General features: G+C 41.3%; 1 protein-coding gene across 1 annotated transcript in view; it reads left to right on the forward strand.

Moving 5' to 3' along the window:
- LOC137880578 (dedicator of cytokinesis protein 3-like) overlaps window positions 1–25000 on the forward strand; it is an 80871-nt gene that overhangs the window by 24175 nt on the left and 31696 nt on the right. Inside the window, exons 2-3 of the mRNA XM_068721991.1 lie at window positions 20110–20193; window positions 23953–23993. Coding sequence (XP_068578092.1) covers window positions 20110–20193; window positions 23953–23993 — 125 coding nt within the window. The remainder of the gene's footprint in view (window positions 1–20109; window positions 20194–23952; window positions 23994–25000) is intronic.

The raw sequence follows: 25000 nt of genomic DNA on the forward strand, positions 1-25000 counted from the left end.
TTAACGTTAAAACTTTATTTACACTCTCATGGTTAACGTTAAAACATTATTTACACTCTGACGGTTAACGTTAAAACTTTATTTACACTCTGATGGTTAACGTTAAAACTTTATTTACACTCTGACGGTTAACATTAAAACTTTATTTACACTCTGATGGTTAACGTTAAAACTTTATTTACACTGTGACGGTTAACGTTAAAACATTATTTACATTCTGAAGGTTAATGTTAAAACTTTATTTACACTCTGATGGTTAACGTTAAAACTTTATTTACACTCTGATGGTTAACGTTAAAACTTTATTTACACTCTGATGGTTAACGGTAAAACTTTATTTACACTGTGATGGTTAACGTTAAAACTTTATTTACACTCTGATGGTTAACGTTAAAACTTTATTTACACTCTGATGGTTAACGTTAAAACATTATTTACACTGTGATGGTTAACGGTAAACTGTGTCATGTGTGTCATGTGTTCACATGAGGAGCAGAAAGCAGATTTGTGTCTGAAGTCATGTCATCGTTGTAGTTAAATGTTTCTGTTCTGTAATCCTCTTTAGAAGTGGATGCAGCGTTTTATCCTCCTCTGTTTGTTCTTCCTGCTGTTTGTTTTCGACCGTTGACAGATGTCATCGACGTAACCCCGACCACTTTCTCTGTTCCTTCACTGTGGAAGCTCCCATCATGCATCTGGTGTATTTTAGTCCACCTTTCTTCCTTTTCCTTCAGTGCACCATCGCTCCTCACAAACTGTTAGACTCTTATCATGACTATAGTTAGACGGGTCTGCAGCCGGTTCTCCTTAAAGTCACTGTGAGGAACTGTTACCTGGTCCTGAACCAGTCTCAGTGTAGTCCTGATCCTCTATATGAACCGGTCTCAGTGTAGTCCTGGTCCTCTATGTACTTTTGGTGGATATTTCTACTTTTTGTTTAAACTCCAGCTGCTCTTTGTCTCCATGAACTCGATGAACTGGTGCTTGTAGCTGCAGGCGTCACATGTGAGACTCTGAATGAACGACAGCATTGATGAGTTCAGACGGGCTGGATTCTAACATGAAGGTGGAGTTCTAATCATGTTCATGACCTGCTCCCCGTTCCCTCTCTTCCCTCCGCTCCCTGTGAACAGCCGTGAGTTCGATGCTCTACACGCTGTGTGTTTCAGCTTCTCTCAGAAATAACAGATATAGTTACTGTTGCTCTGCAGCCAATCAGAGCCGCTCCCTCCAGGTCCATGTAAACTCCTTTGTGCTCATGAGCGCTCAGTGTGTGTTTTCATGCTACTAATGTCCCGTGTGTGTGTTTGTGTGTGTGTGTGTGTGTGTGTGTGTGTGTGTGTGTGTTGTGTGTGTTTTTTTTAGCTTGCAGCCATGTTCAACAGCTGTAACCCGGCTGCTCACTCCCCTTCTAGTGACAATTACATTTCTTCATAAGCTCGGGTGGGCCTGCTGCACACACACACACACACACACACACACACACACACACACACACACACACACACTGCACATTCCACGCACATGTGCAGTGTGTGTGATGAAATAGAGACTCCATTAGTGAGTCCATGGTTCCACATTAACGTGTGTGTGATGACCTCAGGTGTGTTGTGTCATCACAAACACGTTGGTTTGTGTTGATGAACAAAGAGTTCTGCTGCCGTCTGAGAGGAACGCTGAGCTGGCACATTCCCCACACACACACACACACACACAGCACCATGTGCTCACGGACACTAAAGACAGTGTCACACACACACACACACACACACACACACACACACACACACACACACAGTGCATTGATCCATGACATCACATGATCATGTGCTGCAGAGACAGAACCCACTGAACTTTTCCTGTCTCCTCTTTCCTTCACTTACTCCCTTCTTTTCTGTCTGTCTGTCTGTCTCTCTCTCTCTCTCTCTCTCTCTCTCTCCCTGTCCCTCTCACATCCTGTCTCCTCTCCTTCATTTCCTCCCTTCCTTCCCTTTTCTTCTTAATCTTTCCTCTTTCGTCTCTCCATGAATTCCCAGCATGCATCTGTTTTCAGGCTGACGGCACCATTGCATGATTTTACAGTTTTGAGAGAAACATGGACGCTGCGTCTCCTCTTGATGAACAAATTAAAGAAGACTTACATCAGAGGAAACGAGTCTCAAAAAACTCAGATGAGCTCAGAGTTCACGAGGACGTTTGGGTAACTTTTCATAAACTCATCATCAGGTCCACATGTCAACGTGTCTTTGGTTTAAACACCTGCAGAACTACAGACAATCCCATCAGCCTCAGCTGGACTCTGTGTACAGCCGGTTATCAAACGTTAGCATGCTAACACTGAAACGGTTGAATACACATCATCACGTTAGCACGTTAGCTAAAGGTTAGCGTGAGTCCAAGCTGTAGACTCTGTGTTAAAATGAGTTCAAAGTAAAAGTGTCTCCTAATGTCCCTCTCTAATATTTGAATATTTCTACACACACACACACACACACACACACACACACACACACACACACACACACACACACACACACTCTCAATGGTTTATGTGAGTAGTTCCATGTTCCAGTCATCAGAGTTTATCCAGGTCAGTAAGTTGATCTGATTAAGTCAGTTTAACAGTGACCCGAGGGGCTCTTCTCTCTCTCTCTCTCTCTCTCTCTCTCTCTCTCTCTCTCTCTCTCTCTCTCTCTCTCTCTCTCTCTCTCTTTCTCTCTTTCTCTTTCTCTCTCTCTCTCTCTCTTTCTCTCTTTCTCTTTCTCTCTCTCTCTCTCTCTCTCTCTCTCTCTCTTTCTTCGTCTCTGTCTCTCTCTCTCTCTCTCTCTCTCCTTGTCTCTCCCCTGTCTCCCTCTTTCTCTCTCTCTGTCTCTCTCTGTCTCTCTCTGTCTCTCCCCTGTCCCCCTGTCTCCCTGTCTGTCTCAGCTGGAGTAGTTCATTCCAGTAATGTTTGGGAGAGATGAATGTCACAGTGAGATTAAGACTCTCAGATTAAAGTTTCCTCATCAGACAGAAAGCTGAAGCCGCTTTATTCTCGGTCGTTTTAGGTCGCTTGTTCTTTGTCACCACTGTTACCTTTGTGTCGCTTCCTTACAACAAACAATATTCAGAAGACAATACAAATCCAGATGACTTCAACAATTAATGTATCTCATTATAAAGAGATGAAACAAGATTTCATAAAGTCTGTTTAAAAACAAACTATGAGAACAGAAGTCGAGTTTATCGGCCAGAGTGACTCAACATTTGGACGCACACACACACACACACACACACATGACCAGTGACAGGACCACCCGGACTCTGTACGAGGCGTTCAGGGACCCTGCAGGTCTGTGTTTGTTAGGTCCGTCAGAGTTTCTCCTCGTTAATCCACATTTAATCCCAGCTAATGCTTCTTTTGTCCCGGAGACACGTCACCGACAGGCGTCCTCGTCCTGCTTCAAACAAATCAATTAGTGCAGGACGACGACGGTTACTGGTAACAAACGGCATGCTGGGATTAAGGAATGTGAATTAATCTTAAAACACACTGACCGGACATTAGGTTTCTTATCTCAACACATCCACAGTTAATCGTTTAATGCGTCGCCACATCATTCCTCTGCAGTCAGGTTTCGATGTATGTTAATGTAACCACAGGACATCTGTGTGCTGCTTCATGCTGCTGTAGTTCATTATTCTGGGTACATGGAGGACTAGTAATCCTCTTCAGCTGTTCAACCATTTGTTATTGACAAATAATTAATGAGCCGAGTTGTTGCTCTTGTTGTTGTTGTTGTCGTCGTCGTCGGACCATCTGGTTTCTGTGTTGACGCTCAAACTTCATGAGGGACACTTTGTGGAGTTTACTTCTCTGCTGAAGCTCCGCCCACTTCTTTAAAATGTTCTTTTCTTCTTCTGAAGAACCTCATCAGAGGACTACAAACCATTTATATCTATACATCTATATATAGAGATATACGTATATATATATATATATATATATATATATATATATATTTATATATATATATATATAAATATGTTTGTGCAGATGTTGTAGATTCCTACTGTGTGTGTGTGTGTGTGTGTGTGTGTGTGTGTGTGTGTGTGTGTGTGTGTGTGTAAAAGCTAGGATGAAGCAGAAGTTAATCAGTCGGTTAACTCTTTAAAGCAGCTTGTGTGAGATGCTGGTCGATAAGAAACACGACGGCACCTGAACGCAACACAAACATCTAAAAAGATGAAGACGAGGTGATTCTCTTTTATTATTCATATTCATATTATTATGAAAGTAGTCCAAATGTATCAGAGCGCTCAGACATCGGGGACCAGATAATATTTCAACATTTGGCTTTTCACAAATATAGTCTATAACTGATAAAATACTACTCACAAATACTAGTACCACGACCTGCTTGTACTTCATTTCAGTAACTTGTTTTCAATAAAACGACGACTGAAAGATCACCGACTCCGGGGGTTTGATTCCTCTCTAAGACACCTGAAGACTCTCACTGAAGTAACTAAAGTAACTAAAGTAGTGTGAAGAAGCTGAGGAAGAAGGAGTTCCCTCTCTATGGAGCTCTACAATCAGTGTAATGCCCCCCCCCCCCCCCCACAGACGGAGCTGGGCTTACGTAACGGAGAGCTTCACTCTGACCCAAATGGAAGAGACAAAGCCTGCAGCCGCTGCTCCCCGGGTTACAGTAGAGAGATGATGAATGATTCACTACAGCGTAGAGTGACGATCGTGAGTTTTAGTTTTGTTTAACATTCATGTGGCCGTGGTCTTGTTCACCAGGGAGGGTAACGTGGAGCGGAGAAATGATCAATCCCTATAATCCATGTTAGCTGGTCTACAAGGCTCAACACTGTATGTTTCTCACCACCGTCCCAAAAGTTAATGCATCAACATTTGTACTTTTTTATAATCATCTAGAGTGTTTATTTGCATAAAAACATATGATTAAAACAAAAGGTAAATAAAGAAGTCTACACAGAAACATGAATGATTAAAGATGGAACATAAAAACACATTAAAGCAGATTCATTTATTTTGTTATTGAAACAAGGAAATAGATTATTTGACAAGTAGCCCTTGACAACACAACAACTCAGAGGAAGATTCAAATATCAAGATAAAGAAACATATTTAATGAGCTTCATTCAGAGGTAGATTCCATCTTCCTCCCTCATCACTGATGATGACGATGCTCTTATTTATCCCGTCTCAGGAGTCGTTATCTTCAGCTCTGTGAGCCAGAAGCTGTTATTATTATTATTATTATTATTATTAATAATTAAAAATGAATTATTATATTATTATTAATTAGAGGAAGACGCTTCCTTTAATGATGAAGTGATATCTTTTTATTGATCCTATGAACTGGCCTGAGGATTTATTATTTTTAATCTTTCTCACTGCATCACACTGATGTCACTGTTTAAAGGAATAGTTTGACATTTTCTGGACCAGTTGCTAGGCAACAAGCAAACTCCAGGAAGTCACGTCTGAGAAATAGTCCGACACTTAAAACATCTACGTTCAACACGACCTGTTAATCAGTGAGCTGCACAATTAATCTAAACTTTATCACAATCACAAAGTGCTGCAGGGATAGATTGATATCCATACAGTTAGGGTTAGAATGATATTCAGAGAGTTAGGGTTAGATTAATATCCACAGAGTTAGGGTTAGAACGATATTCAGAGAGTTAGGGTTAGATTAATATCCACAGAGTTAGGGTTAGATTGATATTCAGAGAGTTAGGGCTGGATTGATATTCAGAGAGTTAGGGTTAGATTAATATTCAGAGAGTTAGGGTTAGATTAATATTCATAGAGTTAGGGTTAGATTAATATCCAGAGAGTTAGGGTTAGATTGATATCCAGAGAGTTAGGGTTAGATTAATATCCAGAGAGTTAGGGTTAGATTGATATCCAGAGAGTTAGGGTTAGATTAATATCCAGAGAGTTAGGGTTAGATTAATATCCAGAGAGTTAGGGTTAGATTGATATCCAGAGAGTTAGGGTTAGATTGATATTCAGAGAGTTAGGGTTGGATTGATATTCAGAGAGTTAGGGTTAGATTAATATCCAGAGAGTTAGGGTTAGATTAATATCCAGAGAGTTAGGGTTGGATTGATATTCAGAGATTTAGGGTTGGATTGATATTCAGAGAGTTAGGGTTAGATTGATATTCAGAGAGTTAGGGTTAGATTGATATTCAGAGAGTTAGGGTTAGAATGATATTCAGAGAGTTAGGGTTAGAATGATATTCAGAGAGTTAGGGTTAGATTGATATTCAGAGAGTTAGGGTTAGAATGATATTCAGAGAGTTAGGGTTAGATTAATATCCACAGAGTTAGGGTTAGAACGATATTCAGAGAGTTAGGGTTAGATTAATATCCACAGAGTTAGGGTTAGATTGATATTCAGAGAGTTAGGGCTGGATTGATATTCAGAGAGTTAGGGTTAGATTAATATTCAGAGAGTTAGGGTTAGATTAATATTCATAGAGTTAGGGTTAGATTAATATCCAGAGAGTTAGGGTTAGATTGATATCCAGAGAGTTAGGGTTAGATTAATATCCAGAGAGTTAGGGTTAGATTGATATCCAGAGAGTTAGGGTTAGATTAATATCCAGAGAGTTAGGGTTAGATTAATATCCAGAGAGTTAGGGTTAGATTGATATCCAGAGAGTTAGGGTTAGATTGATATTCAGAGAGTTAGGGTTGGATTGATATTCAGAGAGTTAGGGTTAGATTAATATCCAGAGAGTTAGGGTTAGATTAATATCCAGAGAGTTAGGGTTGGATTGATATTCAGAGATTTAGGGTTGGATTGATATTCAGAGAGTTAGGGTTAGATTGATATTCAGAGAGTTAGGGTTAGATTGATATTCAGAGAGTTAGGGTTAGATTAATATTCAGAGAGTTAGGGTTAGATTAATATTCATAGAGTTAGGGTTAGATTAATATCCAGAGAGTTAGGGTTAGATTAATATCCAGAGAGTTAGGGTTAGATTAATATCCAGAGAGTTAGGGTTAGATTGATATCCAGAGAGTTAGGGTTAGATTGATATTCAGAGAGTTAGGGTTGGATTGATATTCAGAGAGTTAGGGTTGGATTGATATTCAGAGATTTAGGGTTGGATTGATATTCAGAGAGTTAGGGTTAGATTAATATTCATAGAGTTAGGGTTAGATTAATATCCAGAGAGTTAGGGTTAGATTGATATCCAGAGAGTTAGGGTTAGATTAATATCCAGAGAGTTAGGGTTAGATTGATATCCAGAGAGTTAGGGTTAGATTGATATTCAGAGAGTTAGGGTTGGATTGATATTCAGAGAGTTAGGGTTGGATTGATATTCAGAGATTTAGGGTTGGATTGATATTCAGAGAGTTAGGGTTAGATTAATATCCAGAGAGTTAGGGTTAGATTAATATCCAGAGAGTTAGGGTTAGATTAATATTCAGAGAGTTAGGGTTAGATTAATATCCAGAGAGTTAGGGTTAGATTAATATCCAGAGAGTTAGGGTTGGATTGATAGTACCACAAATCATATTGCAATATCAGTCAAAATAATTACAATTACATATTGTTTTCGAAATCGTTGTGCCCTACTTTCAATATGTAACTTTAACGTGTACATTAATATAATAATAATAATAACAATACCTTTAACCGACTAGTACTTCTGGTGCCGACTAACGAGGTTTAACATTTAAAGAAACCAGTCGACTGATCACACATCCCTCTTATAGTTTAGTTATTAATAGTGAAACGGTACAGTAAATGTGTTCTGTGTCTCTGTTTACTGTCTATATCATTTACTGTACAAGTGGAAGACAAGTAGCTCTATTCTGTCGTCTGATAGAAGATGTTTGTGTTTAGTGAGTTCATTTGAATATCAGTAATGCATCGCAGACGACAGCAGCGGTGACCGGCGTTGACAACGAGTGTTTGATTTGAAACAACGCTACAACCTGTCAGTGTAGTACACTGTGTAGTACACTGTGTACTACACTGAAGTATACTAACAGAAGTATCCAGATTGAGACACAGCGACGCTCTTAGATCAGTCACCAGTTTGACGGCTCAATGGCTGCAAATATGAAACGAACGTGAGCCTCTTTGTGCTCCGTCAGCAGGTTTGGTCATCTATCTGAAGGGCGGGGGGGTAAATATGTAAATATGTAATGAGAATCTATCTTTCTCTCTCATGGCAGTAATTGGTAAACAGAAATAGTCTCATTGGCTGTTTGACCTGTTTGTTCTTCAACACATGGAATCACTCGGTGACAGATGATCGGTTTACAGGGATCAATACTCTCTCCTCATCACGTTTCACCTGGAACACAGTTTAATGCATTCAGGGAGGAAAAGTGAGCTAGGGAGCACGGAGACGAGAGGAAGTGTCCTTCAGATGGTCCTCTAATCTCTGCATCGCATGTTTTATTCAGAGTGCTGAGTCAGCGGTCCAGAGGTCCTCGTAGTGAAGACGTATGTCAGCGTTCTTCAGAGAGAGAAATGAAAATGAAACGAAGATTGTTGCAACATTTTGATTAGATTCCACAAAAGTATATGGAAATACATTGGAATTTTATTGTTTATTACATAATTTTCAACGCATGTGAGCGTGCATGTGAGCGTGCATGTGAGCGTGCATGTGAGCGTGCCCAACTGGTTAGCTCACCGCTCTGCTCTCATACGGCGGTTACAGCTGATAACGCTGTCCACCCTCCTGTTCCAATTCAGATAAACACCGTTAGCTCTGTCAGCACTGTTACCCTTGTTTTGCACTGTTACCCTTGTTTTGTACTGTTACCCTTGTTTTGCACTGTTATCCTTGTTTTGCACTGTTACCCTTGTTTTGCACTGGTATCCTTGTTTTGTACTGTTATCCTTCTTTTGCACTGTTATCCTTGTTTTGCACTGGTATCCTTGTTTTGCACTGTTATCCTTGTTTTGCACTGTTATCCTTGTTTTGCACTGTTACCCTTGTTTTGCACTGGTATCCTTGTTTTGCACTGTTATCTTTGTTTTGTACTGTTATCCTTCTTTTGCACTGTTATCCTTGTTTTGCACTGTTATCTTTGTTTTGTACTGTTATCCTTCTTTTGCACTGGTATCCTTGTTTTGTACTGTTTTCCTTGTTTTGCACTGTTATCCTTGTTTTGCACTGTTATCCTTGTTTTGTACTGTTTTCCTTGTTTTGCACTGTTATCCTTGTTTTGCACTGTTATCCTTGTTTTGCACTGGTATCCTTGTTTTGCACTGGTATCCTTGTTTTGCACTGTTTTCCTTGTTTTGCACTGTTACCACTGTTTTGCACTGTTATCACCGTCAGCTCTGAGCTGCTGGCTTGCCATCATCATGTTAAAATGTTCCCAATCCTGCATCCTGCACCTTTTAAAGTAAATATACTAAATGTAACAGATCTGCAGCCCTTTTCACAGCATCCACATCTCAGTAGTGTTGAGTCTGTTTCCATCCTTCCTCCAGGTTGTTGGTGTCGGTCCATCTGATGGTGAGGTGGAAGTAAAAAAGAACAATAAAACATCTGTTTTAGGAGAAGCTCCACTACAGATTAAAATGTTTAGTGTGGACGCCTTCTCCTCCTCAGCTCTGTGGTATCTAAATATGTCCACATTGCTTTCTCATTTATTCATGAAGGCTTTTATCATATATGCTAAATACCTCCTTGATGTTGCATTTTGTAATTAAACGTGTGCACATTTATGCTAAATACTGAAACAAGTGCTCGCGGTACTTTGCAGCTGAGGGTTTATGCTCAGCATGATAAACTGTGTTACATTAGGAATCCAGGCCTCTCTGAATGAAAGTATGATGCTGCTGCTGCTGCTCATCGAGGCGTTCAAAATGAGAAACATTGGATAAACAGCATATGTGTGTCGGCACGGCTGATTTTTTTTTACAGTCTGCAATCTCAGTAAATGGACGTCACATTTTCTACTGAGCACGAATCCGCTCATGCAGAGAGGAAGTCAGGACGTTTGCACGCGATATAAAAAGAAACTTTACAGTGAAGCTGGTGTCCTCAGAAGTATCTCAGGAAGAAAGGAAGAACCCCGGAGGAGCACTTTTCAGTTTTTTTAAACATTAGTAGCTTCTGTAGCTCGTCTTGAATGGAGTCATTTAAAGCCTCGAGGCGGTGGGTGATGTTGTGGTGGTGGCGTCCGTCTGTCCGTCTCTGCACATCCATGAGCACAATAGAAACACACATTATCCCCCTGTGACAAAGAACATCTAATTAGATTTTGTAGCACCTTGCTGCTACATTTAAATATTAATAAGGAAGAAACTTTAAACTTTTCAAAGCTTTAATAGGAGGTTGATTCCTCGTTCTAGTGTTTATCTGCTCTCTCTCCCTCTACATGTTCCTCTTTTAACCATCGACTCTTTCACTCTCTTCCTCTTTTTTTAACCCTCCTCCTCTTCCTCCTCCTCATCGTAGCGTTAGCTGTTAATGTTAGCATGACTTGCCCTCTGATGTGTTCATCAAACGCCTCTATTTACACTTTTTTGATAATGATGAATGAGCCGTCTGATGTGTTGAAGCAGATGATAGAGATTTAATGTCACTTCAGGCTTTCCATAGTCTTCTCCTCCTCCTCCTCTCTCTCTCTCCTTCTCTCTCTCCCTCCTTCTCTCTTCCTCCTTCTCTCCCTCCCTCTCTCCTTCTCTCTCTCTCTCTCTCTCTCTCCTTCTCTCTCTCTCTCCCTCCTTCTCTCCCTCCCTCTCTCCTTCTCTCTCTCTCTCACCTTCTCTCTCTCTCTCCTTCTCTCCCTCCCTCCTTCTCTCTCTCGCCTTCTCTTTCTCTCTCCCCCTCTCTCCTCCCCTTCCCTCCTCTCCCTCTCTCTCCCCCGTCCTCTCTCCCTCTCTCCCCCCTCCTTTCTCCCCCCTCCTCTCCCTCTCTCCCCCCTCCTTCTCTTTGTCTCTCTCTCCCTCCCTCTCTCTCCACCCCCTCCCTCCTTCTCTCTCTCTCACTCCCTCCCTTCTTCTCTCTCTCTCTCACTCCCTCTCTCCTTCTCTCTCTCTCTCTCTCTCTCTCTCTCTCTCTCTCTCTCTCTCCTCCCCCTCCCTCCTTCTCTCTCTCTCTCTCTCTCTCTCCCTCCCTTCTCTCTCACCCTCTCCCACCCTCCTCCTCTCCCCCCTCCTGCTCTCATTCTCTCTCCCTCTCCCCCCCCTCCTCCTCTCTCCCTCCCTCCCTCCTTTTCTCTCTCTCTCCCTCCCTGTCTCTCTCTCCCTCCTCCTCTCTCCCTCTCTCCCCCTCCTCTCTCTCTCTCTCCCTCTCTCCCTCCCTCTATCTCTTTCTCACTCCCTCTCTCCACCCTCCTCCTCTCTCCCTTCCTCTCTCCTTCTCTCTGTCTCTCTCTCCCTCCTCCTCCCCCCTCCCTCCCTCTCTCTGGAGATGAATGAACTGTCCGTTGTGCTGAAGCTGAAGAATTCAATCCTCTAACTTGTGTTTCATAAAGTGGTCTTTGTGATTTCTCTTTTCATCAGAGCGGCCTCTAAAGAGAGTGAACGAGGATCGACCTCCTGTCTTTGTCTGGAGGAGAGATTATGAAGCATTTCATATTTCAATTCACTCATCAAATCCCCTCACACACACACACACACACACACACACACACACACACACACGGACCACCATAGACTTCCATGTAAAAATGCCTTTACAGCATAAATAAACACGTACAGTCTGCTCTCTATAGTTAATATACAACTCACCAGTTTAGATGACATGAAGCCTTAACATTATGCATCATTAAGGGTGTGGCCTCTTTGATTGAGATCATTTAGATCTTAATGTTTTATTTTCATGAAGAGGCAGATGTCGCTTCCTGTTCACTTCGTTTGAAGCCGCTGTCTCTCGATCTAATACCATCCTAATCCCAACAATGTGACGTATAAATCTATTCATAACAGAGATGTTAATCCTTCTGACCTCACGTTGACTCCTCCTGTTTCTCTCCCTGAGGTTTCTCTCTTTGTTTTTTTGGGGAGTTGTTCCTGTTGTGATACGAGGTGGAGGTGCTGAAGGATCATGCACGCTCAGCAAATTTTGTGCGATCAATATGAAAACTGAGAGTCTGTCTTTTAATTTATCGTTTACATAAAGACAGAAACCACTGATCATTGATCTAAGAGGAGGAATATTATAAATGTGGGTCAACATAGTTCTGTTCTGCCTTTTGTTTGTGGCGCAAAAGTTCGACCTTGTTATCGGCCTTCTGTGTGAAAGTACTCAAAGACAAGTTCTAAAAAATGTATTGACGTGTGAATTAATCGCATGAAAGAACCCCCCCGATGTGTAAAGAGTTAAAACAACAACAACATGGCGTTTACTTCTCATTCCACATCAGCAGCGTTGACCTCCTCCTCTCTGGGTCTCTGTTTATTCGCCTCCCTTCTTTTTATTCTGTTTCTCTCCATCTGCTTCCATCCCTCCGTATACGTGACCTTTTCAGCCCTGATGTTCATTTATGTTCCACTGATCTGACGTTATAGAGCCTCCCTCTGATCTCTGAGACGCTTAATTAGCTTAATTACTTCAACTAAAAGACACACGTCTCCACCCATCAGCCTGACTCCTCCTCCCTTTATCATTATACTGTATTATACATCTGTCTGTCTTTATTTCTGTGTTGAGGCTGAGAGCAGCTGTAGTCTGCATCCTGAATCTTGAATCTTTTTTTTTTTTTTTACACAAAAACACCAAAAAACGGTATCATATGTGGAGGATGAATTTAGGAGTTTTACAGTCTAAGGACGGAAGCTGCTCTGAAATCCGTTGGTACGGATTTTAGCTCTTTGCAGGCACCTCTTGTCACCAATATCCCTGATGCTCAGTAGATGCGTACCAACGATGCTGTTGTCGTTCCTGTCCTGGGCATCTCATCTCAACATCTCATGGAAGTTCGTAATCGTTTCCTGTCAGGATGCTTTCTATTGCTCCTCTGTAAAAAGTTAAGAAGAACTTGGGACGGCAATTTCGCCTTCTCAAGTTTCCTTAAGAAATACAGCCGTTTATGAGCTTTTTCTTCACTTTTTCTTCAGATGTGTGACGACCATGTCAAAGCTTTGTGTGTTAAAGCTGCATTCTCTCTAGTGTCCATCAGGGGGCGACTCCTCTGGTTGTATAGAAGTCTAGTCTAAAATGACTCTACTTCTCTCTTGATTTATTCCCTCAGTAAACATTGTAAACATGAGTTTATGGTCTCAATCTCTAGTTTACAGTCTTCTTCAATACAGCATGATGTTCATTTAGTACATTATGCTCCATTTAGAGTCAAACACACCATAAAGCAGGGGATGATGACTATGTCCACTTTTGATATATACAGTCTGTGGTCAGGTTGTTTGTGACTTTGATCCCAGGACCTTAAAGCTGGTAACCTGCTTGGTTTTACTGACGTTGCACAGCAGGTTGCTCTCTGAGCTCCACTCTACCAGATTGTTTATTTCCTCCCCATATAATTATAATAATAATCTGTAATTGTAAAGCACATTTCATACAGACTATGTAGCTCAAAGTGCTGTAAATTGAGGAAAACAAAAACAAAACAGAAAACCTTCCTTTAATGTAGAATAAAATGTTTTTGATGACATATCACAATTTTAATCTTCGTTTCGGCTGCTTTTTTTCCGACGGAAGCGTTTTGTCAAACATGATGTGTTTAAGGACCGTTGGAAAGATGAAAATCTGGCAATATTGGCGGCTTTTACAGCTTCTGTGATCAACGGCGTAGTTTAAAGAAAACATGCTTTTCCATCTTGCTTGGGTTAACTGTTTAAGTGACTGATATCTATATCTGTATTTGTTGAGTCATTTCTTCGTTCCTCTGACTATCTTCTTCCTCCTCTTCATTTCCCCCTCTCATTCCCGATACATCCTTCCGTTCCTTCTCCATCGCTCACTCTCTGGACCTCGATGGCATCTAATTCCCGGCTGTATTGTGACTGTATATCCAGTTTCACGGGCTCAGTGCTCCTCCTCGTGAGGTTCTCCCTCCCCCATGAACGGTTCATCACCCGATCCCTTCGGTCTCCTCCTCTTCCCTCTAAATCCCTGGTAAATCTTACGGTTTTCAAGCCTTAACATCCATCAGCTCAGGAAACATCTCTCGACCCTGATCCTCCCTCACTCGCCTCTCTGTTTCCTCTCTTTTATACACTAGTAAGAGTTGTGAACTCAGCATTTTCTCTTTTCTGGTGTTCACTCTGTGTCCCTCCATCACTTGTTTGATAGTTTCATGCCGTACCAAGATAATAATAACAATTATAATAACAACTTTATCAATATAGCACCTTTAAAAACAGAGTTTACAAATTGCTTTGATAGACAAAGCAGCAAACGCAAGGAAATAATATTAATAACTCAGTGAGACAGTCAATCAAAATAAACTAAGAAATAAATTAAATAATTTAGTAAAATCAACAAATAAAAATACAACAGATGTTTCCTCCTTCTCACCAAAAACCATCCAGACAGAAAGTCATAGAGGCTAACGCTAACTCCTCAATACAGACCAAATTTGGTGCTAACGCTAACTGTTGTGGCTAACGTTGTGTGACCGACGTGTGACGTTAGCAAGAGCACATCAGAGACACGACGATCTTCATTCAGAGCTCGACTTTAATGCTCAAATAAACTCTGTGTTGGGGCAACTGGAATGACTCAGCATTTAACTGATGGCCAGTAAAAAATAAATGTGATCTTTATCAGATCGGGGGATCAAATCTGTTGAAATCGTCAAGCGGAGAACTAGTTAACGTTAGCTGTTAGCAGCACAGTCCTCATGGCTACATAATGACGCTAACAGCAACATCTGGAACAACTAACTTGATCAGACATGTAGGACTGTTATATCATAATGTATTATTGTATATCATAATGACCAAAAGTCTCTCCGTCACGCAGTCCTGCTGAGAACATAGCTAACAGAGCTAACGGAGCTAACGGCTAACGTGCGGAAGTTCCATTTTGGTGCGTTCATGCTCCAAATAGTAAAAATGGGCATTTTAGCGTTATCATGATGTGTTCAAATGTAGTTTTGGTGATGAACTTGAATATATCCAGTAGTTTGAAGGAGATGTTTTCACGTGAATATAAAATACTGTCGATATTAGAGATGAATTATGAGCTGTTTAACTTCCTAACGGCAGATTTTTATACATCATTACAACTAATAATGACCCCAATCAAAGAGAATATTTGAGTAGAAATACAATAGTTTATTTGCTAATCATTGAATTGTTTATTTGCAAATAATCACTATAGATGAAATTTACAATGATATATATAATTCATACATTAGAAATAAAATAGGATAACATTGAACAAATCGTTTTTTGAGGTAGTTTGTTTTTCGCTGTGTTTGTCGTATATTATCGGGTGTTAAGAAACCAAAATTGATTAGTTGTTCTCCCGTTTTGGTAGAAGGGTACCTGGAGGTGTGACATCACTCAGAACAAAAGATTTTATTGGTCAAACTTATATATCTGCAGGCAGAAATCAGCCGAAATCGAGGTCAGTCTGATTATTTTTCACCAAAAGAACGGACAAAAACAGTTTTTATAGATATCCGTGTAAATTGAAACAGCTGTAACATTTTGTCATCCTCCCTGAAAACACCTCACATCTCCATCCGTCTCCTCCTGAGTCAGCACTTTTTTTTATTTCTGAGACAAACGGAGTGAATTTGAATCCGTCAGAAAATCTGTCCGTCAAATTTTTTATTTTGGTGTTTTGTATTCGTGAGTAACGTGTGCCAGACCATAATAACCCTCCAGCACAGCAAACAGACTCATGTATTGTTTGTGTTGGTGTGTGTGTGTGTGTGTGTGTGTGTGTGTGTGTGTGTGTGTGTGTGTGTGTGTGTGTGTGTGTGTGTGTGTGTGTGTTTAGTCATGCAGAATACACAGATTTGGAAAAAGACCAAAATCATATGTAGATGCACAAAAACAGTTGCAAGACAACATAGAAAACCAGAGCAGATGCTCACACACACACACACACACACACACACACACACACATACACACACACACACACACACACACACACACACACACACACACACACACACATACACACAAACACATACCGATGCCCAATGCTGCCAAGACGGAGACTGGCATGCTGTTGCTGGTGTGTGTGTGTGTGTGTGTGTGTGTGTGTGTGTGTGTGTGTGTGTGTGTGTGTGTGTGTGTGTGTGCGCACAGATCAGCTGTACATAATGAGAGTCGATGGCTCTGCTGATCGTTTGCGTGCTGAGATTGTGTTAATGTTGCAGCTGAAGCACTAATGACTCTCTAATATCTTCTGATGATCAATAACGACTCAGACAGCTGAGCAAAGGTTCATCTCCATAAGCTTTACATAAAGACTATAATTAATATTTTCATTTCACACATTAGCTGCTGTTGTCTCTGATATCCGTCTCCTGGAAACAGGGAGGCAGCTTCATGCATGGACTGGTTGTGTGGATTAACAGGACGCTGCTCAACCAAGAACACAGCGCCACCTACAGGAAGTCACCACAACTAAACACATGTTATCATATATATATATATATATATATATATATGATAAAGTGAAGGAGAACATGAAGCCTTTTTATATGAGGGATCATTTCATATTTTTTTCTCAGTAACAAGAAGAAAACAAAGAGACAGAAGCTGATTTTTAACCTCATCACAAACCAATATTTTCATCACTGTGTATGAATGATGTCAGAGCCTCTGTGTATGTAGGTGTGTGTGTGTGTGTGTGTGTGTGTGTGTGTGTGTGTGTGTGTGTGTGTGTGTGTGTGTGTGTGTGTGTGTGGCCTAGTTCTCTCTCCACGTTCTCTCCATCACAACGTTCCTTTTTCACTCTTTTTGTATTTTCACCCACTATCTCTTTATTAAGTTATGTAGCTTAAGAGCTTACAGGAAATCTAACCTCAGTCACATGTATTCAATCACTGCACACACACACACACACACACACACACACACACACACACATTCGTATGAATAAATAAACCAACACATGCAGAAAAAGCTGCGTTTCTCTGTTTCCCTTATCACACTTACAAAACCGCATCCTCACGAATCAGCTGCAACGAGAGGGAATCTGTCTCTCTCTCACACACACACACACATACACACACACACACACACACACACACACACACACACACACACACACACACACACACACACAATCCATCTGCTGCGCTGCTGAGTGCACTTGAGTCTCTGCCTGTGGGCATCGTGGCGGATGTTAAAATGACGAGCTTCATGTCTTCATTTGGAGGAGATCTGTTCTCAGGGCACGATGAGACTCACACACACACACACACTCACACACACACACACACACACACACACACACACACACACATACACACACACACACACACACACACACACACACACACACAGTTCATACTATCATGCACATGGAGACTGATTTGTGGGCAATAAGCATCCTCTGTTTGTACTCTCATTCTCTGTCTGTGTCTATAAAGATATGACAAGATCCCTCCATCTCACACACACACACACACACACACACACACACACACACACACACACAGTGTGTCTGCAGGTCTTCCTCTGACTTGAGGTGCACAGAGCAGCATTATTAGTGATACAAAAATACAGTATTCTTTCTGTATTCTCCTTTAAAAATACATTCATGTTGCTTAATTATTTCACTTTTATGTCATTTTGATTGTCAAGTATATTTAAAAGTAGTTATTAGCTCCATATTGTAGCGTCCGCGTTAGCTTCAAGGCTAACTTCTAGTGTGATTCTCTATGAATGAATGATGCTCGTTGTCCCTGTGGTTGGTTTAACTGAGACCCGATCTGACTCCATGTGGGATCCACAAAGATAATACTGATATTAAAGGATCAATATAACAGATTCTGATCAGTGATGCAACTGATAACAGCCCCGACTCAGGTGAACACTGTTAGCGCTGTTAGAACTGCTAGCTGTTGTTTGAACGGTTAGCGCTGTTAGCATCGTTAGCGCTGTTAGCACTGTTAACACTGTTAGCACTGCTAGATGTTGTTTCAACCATTAGCGCTGTTAGCACCGTTAGCGCTGTTAGCACTGCTAGGTATTGTTTGAACTGTTAGTGCTGTTAGCACTGCTAGCTGTTGTTTGAATGGTTAGTGCTGTTAGCACCGTTAGCATCGCTAGTTGTTGTTTGAACCGTTTTTGCTGTTAGCACCGTTAGCGCTGTTAGCACCGTTAGCGCTGTTAGCACCGTTAGGCTCAGGCGTTGCCATGTTGAGAGCCATTGAGAGGCAATCAAAAATGCTCCCAATCTGGTTTGTTGCAGCTTCTTAAGATACTCCTCTGGAGCGGCGGCTGCATTCAGAATGACAATAGGAGTCAGAATAGGACTGGAACAATTCCAACACTGTTTGAACACACTAGGAGAACCAGGATGAACTTTCCAACACGTCCTCGCTCTAAACTGTGAAGCTCTGGGTCTCTGCATAACATACAGTCTGATGTCTTCTCCTTTTTAGTTTGCAAATGTGGGCTTACTTTGGAGATCTACACACACACACACACACACACACACACACACACATGCATAATGCATGAGTTCATATGACGCAGTCAGTCCTCCACTGTTCATAATAAGACATGAGTCCATTCAGAGTGACTTCTGTGTTTTTACTCTCTGTGTTTATTCACATGTTATCATGCTTTGGTTTAAAGTGGCTCCACAGATCTTCTGCTTCCCTAAAGTGAAGAGGGTTCTCTCAGTGCAGACGCTCGTTAAGAGACATTCTCCTCTTTTATTAATGAGAAGAGCTTTAATGTAAAACCTACACAGAGACAGAGCTGGAACACCAACACTTCTTATTGTTATTTTATCTTTCATCTCAGAGGACATCATCAGGAGGGAGACATGCTGATCCCTTCTCTCTCTCCTTTCCTCCCTCCTTTCCTCTCTCCTTCCTTCTCTCCTTCTCAACACAAGTTGATCCAAAACGTTTGTAAAATAGAGAAACTGAAAGCAGTAAAAAGAGAGGAGAAAGAAATGTGTTTTATGTTTCATTTAGACATGATGTTATTTTTACTACAGGGTGGTCCAGATATATATGTATATATATATATATATATATATATATATATATATGTATATATATATATATATGTATATATATATATATATATGAAGTTATATATGAATTTAAACACAGGCTGTCTATGAGAAGTGGACATAGTCGTTGTGACGTCACCTCGTTGGTTTGTGGACTGAAGTTTTGAAGCCTTTAGTTCTGCGTTTTGTCCGACGCATCTTGTTTTTTTTTGCAACTAGTGAACAGGAAGTGACCATATCTGGACTGAGGAGGAGTGACGTAGAGACGCCGTATACGTCTCTGGTAGAGACCTGTCAATCACCGTGTAGCCCCGCCCCCTAAATCATCCCCTGCTTTATGGTCTGTCTGACTCTAAATGGAGCATAATGTACTAAATGAACATCATGCTGTATTGAAGAAGACTGGAAACTAGAGATTGAGACCATAAACTCATGTTTACAATGTTTACTGAGGGAATAAATCAAGAGAGAAGTAGAGTCATTTTAGACTAGACTTCTATACAACCAGAGGAGTCGCCCCCTGCTGGACACTAGAGAGAATGCAGCTTTAACACTTGACGCTTTGACTTCACTTTTCGTGCGTGCGAGAGACGATGGAGAGTTGAGACCTTGTTCCAAAGTCAGAACAGATCTTCTCTTTTTTCTATAAATACAAGTTGCTCCATGTAAACCAACCAGAAGTAAAGAGTGTAAAGAGCTGCAGAAACATCTGAGGATAAAAGTCTGTTCATGACGGGTTTAAACTTTACATGTCGACCAGAAGTCCATCTCACATTAAGTTCAGCTGTGGTATATTTGAGTGCTGTGCAGAGGAACCTCATCACTGTTTTATGGGTTTCATGTTTGTGAACTATCCTGAGGAATGAAATTGATAATAATAAATATATCTAGATCTGTCGATCAACGGATGTAAATCGTCTGAAACCAAACTCTCTCAGATTCTCACCGTCTTTTCTTTTCTTCCGTTTCTCCGCAGTGATCTGCTCCTTCAGGGGCTCCGTGGTTCAGGGTCTGGCTCTGGAGGTTGGAGAGACGGTTCAGATTCTGGAGAAGTGTGAAGGTAAGACCTGATGGATGTTTGCATGAGACGCTGCGGGGGCGGATGTTTGACGCACTTATTCTGTCCTTGATCGTCGTGCTTCTAAAGCAGCAGTAATCGCTGCAGACTTCCTCCACACAGAGAGACAAGGTCTTCTTCTAGCACATTCACATAAAGTCACAATAGAGGGATGAAGGAGGATGTGGAGCTTGAGGTGGGAGCAGTGAGCCTCTGGCTAACGCTAACGTTCACGCTAACGTTAACGTTAGCTACAAAATATAACGCAAACAAGAAAAGATGGAAGAGAAATGATGTAGAACTACTTACTGCTTTGTAAAACTTTGTGAACCAGCTTCAACCTGTTCACAAGAATGTGTGCTCTCGAGAATGTGTGAATGTGAATAACTGTAATTAAATGAAATGTAGTCATATTCTCTAACATGAAGCTCTGCTCAGAGGAACGTTTCAACCAAACAGGAACACTTTTTAAAACTAAAACTCTTCTTCACTTAGTGACAACGTTTCAGTACCTTCATCAGGTTACTTTAATAATCAAGAGAGTCTTTAATACACTACAAGATGACATCACTAACTCAATCAATTAATCATGAATCATAATCATCACATCTATATATGCTGTATATACACTGTATGTCAGAGACATAATGAATAAAAAGCTGCTGTACCAAGATAAATGTTTAAAACATGTAATTTAAAATAGTTTGGACAGTTATGTCTGTTCCTGCTAAAGGAAGCAAAGATCAGCCGTCGTATCAATGAAGACGGACTTTGTTGGATGAACCGGTGATGACGACTTCCTGTTCTACAGAAACACGTCATCCTGCAGAACTTTACTGTTTTACACTTTAATAGTCTTTAAGGTACCATGTGGAGGTTTTTGAGGCACTAACGAGTTGTATATATATTATATATGTTCATATAGTAGTCTCACTCCTCCACTGGTCAGCAGTTGGCGGCTGCTACGTCTCTTTAAGACAACCAAAGAACACGAAGGAGTCAAAAGTAGAAGTAACAATTAAGGTCATTTATTTCAAAATCTTCATTTGAGTAAATATTTTGCAGCCAAATCAAATAGTTTACATATGAATTTACATGTTGTGAATATAGATGTATAACAGATGATTACAATCGCTCCTCCTCATTGTGGAGGTTTGATCCGTGACTTTTGTGGTCGTATCTCTGAGTGCCACTTCGTCGTCTCCTTGATTCCTCACAGCTCATGTTGTGTGTTCGTCCTCCGGTGCTTTTTGGATTATTAATGCGGCAAACAAGCTCGTAGAGAAGCGACGCCTCCGTTCACGCTCGGAGCTCCACCCGCCGTCTGCAGAGACTCGCGGTTAAAGCGGCGCCAGTGCAAACAAAGTTAATTCATTTAAATATTTGAGATTTTCACGAGGGCCCCAGATAGAGAAGCTTCCATCACTGCTGTAGTAGCCCAGCTGCTGGTTCTAGTCCACCGTCAGGAGTCAGCAGCTCCGCCCAGGAGGAGCGTCGTGTTCCTGCAGACAACGAGTGAGCGTCTGCTTCATTAGCATCCAGAGCCACAGCTGATTGGCTCTCATCTTCACTTTCCTTTATCCACTTCCTGTCCTCTACATTTGTTCCCCCTCTCTTATTGTCAGCAGCTACTTTGTCCTTGTAATGAAATGCGACTGAGAGCAGAGAACAGATGTTAATGAGAGAAACGGTTATTTTTATATTAAAAACATGTTTACAAAAACCTTCTCCAGTCATTCTGAGTCAGAAATGTCATCAGTGATTCCGAATTTTTAATTTCTATTTCCTCAACTCTCATTTCTTTACATTTGCTTTGACTACCAAAGAAGTAGCCATGGTGATGGTCTGCAATCTCCTTTCTGTGTATTAATATTTGCACGTTACACCGACTAGACGTGGATCAATAGATACCTGCTGGTCTGAGCTCTGAGGGTCAGACTCATTCAGAGCCTCTCTCTGAACAGTGGCTCCTTCACTTCTGCCTTCCACTTAGACATCATCATCACCATCATCATCATTATTATTATTGTGAATTTAATGACGGTGCAAAGTGATTATCGTAACGACCACTTAGTGATCCGTGTGGAGAGGAGAGATGATGATGACTCTTCTTCTCCAGATGAAATGATTTACACACAAACACTGATGGACTTTAACACACATTCATGTGTTTACCCTTTGAGTCCTCCAGGGTTGTTTCTCTTAGAGAAGAACACACACACACACACACACACACACACACACACACACACACACACACACGTCCTCATCTCAACCCTTATAATAGGCCCAGACACTGCTGGTCCAACCCTCCGGTCTGATTTCCATTTAGATGAGGGTCTGGGGAGTAAACACATCTTAACGAGGGTGATGAATGAGTCTTGATTGGTTATTAAGTACCCGGCCAATTAAGCCTTCATCTCCATATTCATATCAGATTATGTGGAACTGCTGAGAAAATGGATCCGATGATTTTGTAAGAAGATAAGATGAAAGTTATTCTGAAGCGCCGTCACTGTTCTGAATGATTAATCAGGAGCCGGCGATGTGTGATTATCACGTTAGTATCGGTGGCAGTTTTTTGGTGAAACTTCACAAACGTCTGAAACATGTTTGTTATGGAGCACAAGGTGAACATTGTGGTGATTTAGCTTCTCACGAAAGGCACTGAATCAAATGTGTCCAAAGGGGGTCCGTTCAGAAGACGGACTCTTCATCCAACCTGTTGGCTGTTTCTATCATTTACGTCTCTCGCTCTCACTTTTCATATTTTTGTGAGTACTTAGAGACGCCGTATACGTCTCTGGTAGAGACCTGTCAATCACTGTGTAGCCCCGCCCCCTATATCATCCCCTGCTTTATGGTCTGTTTGACTCTAAATGGAGCATAATGTACGAAATGAACATCATGCTGTATTGAAGAAGACTGTAAACTAGAGATTGAGACCATAAACTCATGTTTACAATGTTTACTGAGGGAATAAATCAAGAGAGAAGTAGAGTCATTTTAGACTAGACTTCTATACAACCAGAGGAGTCGCCCCCTGGTGGACACTAGAGAGAATGCAGCTTTAACACGTGAAGCTTTGACTTCAGTCTGCAGAGGTTGAACTTTGTAAAGATTTGGGTTTGTGCAACCAACCCGAGCCGTCTTGAAACATCTTTAAGAGCCGGAGACACAGTCATGTTTATTCCACTTGGATGGAGACAGATGATGTCTGCCCCCCCCCCCCCCACATGTTAGTCTCTGGATACGAGTCATTTTCAGCTGTCAAGGTTTTTACCTGAAGCTGAGTCATTTTCCATGACAACTCTCTCCTCATCTGATGGATGTCCGTACATGTGGAAAGAGCGGTGCTCTCTGAGGCCTGCAGGAGGAGGAGGATCATCTCACAACCACACGGGCACAAAATGTACTTTGCATCAGGTTTCTGAGGTCTCAGGTAGCAGCGTGAACCCAGACCTGGTCCTGGTTCTCTGTCATAGGGTTGCATAAAGATGGTTCTCCTCCAGTATTCAGTAGAACGTGTGAAGTCTGGATCCTTGTAGACCAGCTGATATAATTTAACAAAACAAGAAAACTATCATGTTCTCTAGGTTTAAAGGCTCAAATCATGAACCCTTCATACTGTTTGTTAATGATCATTTTTCAACGCATGGTGGACGTTTGAATGTTTTATTTCCTCCTCTGTGAGGCAGGAGTTGTCTTAATTGCTGACTCATCACTCTTCATTGACTCTCTGGTGTTTTTGTCTGTTTCCAGGATGGTACAGAGGGTTCTCCACCAGGAGGCCAAACGTGAAGGTAAGAGAGACTTTAACAGCTTCAGTTTCACACTTTCTTCCTCTGAAACTTTGGACTCTCCGTCTTCTTAGGAAGAATAATGGAGGCTTTTATTGTGAAGCATTCATAGGAAGTGAATTGTGTGCGTCCACCGTTTTAAAGACGCTCCTTTGAACACAAAATCTGATCGCTATTGATCAGCCAAGTCACAGTGAAGTGTGGACGCGCCTATGAACACACAGCTGAGTTCTGATGCATCTGAAGCCTCTAATTCAGCGATTACGCCGTCGCCATCTTGTTTTGTTTGCAACCAGTGAACAGGAAGTGACCGTATCTCTATAACTCTTACAGGTGAGAGAAGTGGCCAGATTGTAATTTTAACTACCAATATCACAGAGTGTGAAGAGGTTAGGAGCCGCTTAAATGAAGTCTAAAAAAACGTGTTAAAATCTGTTTTCATCAATTTATCCAAGGTGCTTTAAGGGGGGGGTCTACTGTCGAGCCTGCAGTTACTAAGCAACCAAAACCTTCTCACTGCGATGACGATTTATCGGTAAGACTCAGAGACTAAACTAAACAAAGACAAATGAAGAATCCCTCACAGCAGCTTAATGCTTCATTTGTTGGTTTGTTTGACCTTTCAGCCGGATGTTGAGACGTCCTGAGACGCAAAGTGAAGCTTCATTTAGACGCAGAGTGAAACGGTGAAGCTTCATTTAGACGCAGAGTGAAACGGTAAAGTTTCATTTCGACGCAGAGTGAAACGGTAAAGCTTCATTTAGACACAGCGTGAAACAGTGAAGCTTCATTTAGACGCAGAGTGAAACGGTGAAGCTTCATTCAGACGCAGAGTGAAACGGTGAAGCTTCATTCAGACGCAGAGTGAAACGGTGAAGCTTCATTTAGACGCAGAGTGAAACGGTGAAGCTTCATTTAGACGCAGAGTGAAACGGGGAAGCTTCATTTAGACGCAGAGTGAAACGGTGAAGCTTCATTTAGACGCAGAGTGAAACAGTGAAGCTTCATTT

Source organism: Cebidichthys violaceus, unplaced genomic scaffold, assembly GCF_023349555.1.
Source record: "Cebidichthys violaceus isolate CVI_PGR_0920_01 unplaced genomic scaffold, fCebVio1.0.p SCAF_29, whole genome shotgun sequence".
Taxonomy (NCBI): Eukaryota; Metazoa; Chordata; class Actinopteri; order Perciformes; family Stichaeidae; genus Cebidichthys; species Cebidichthys violaceus.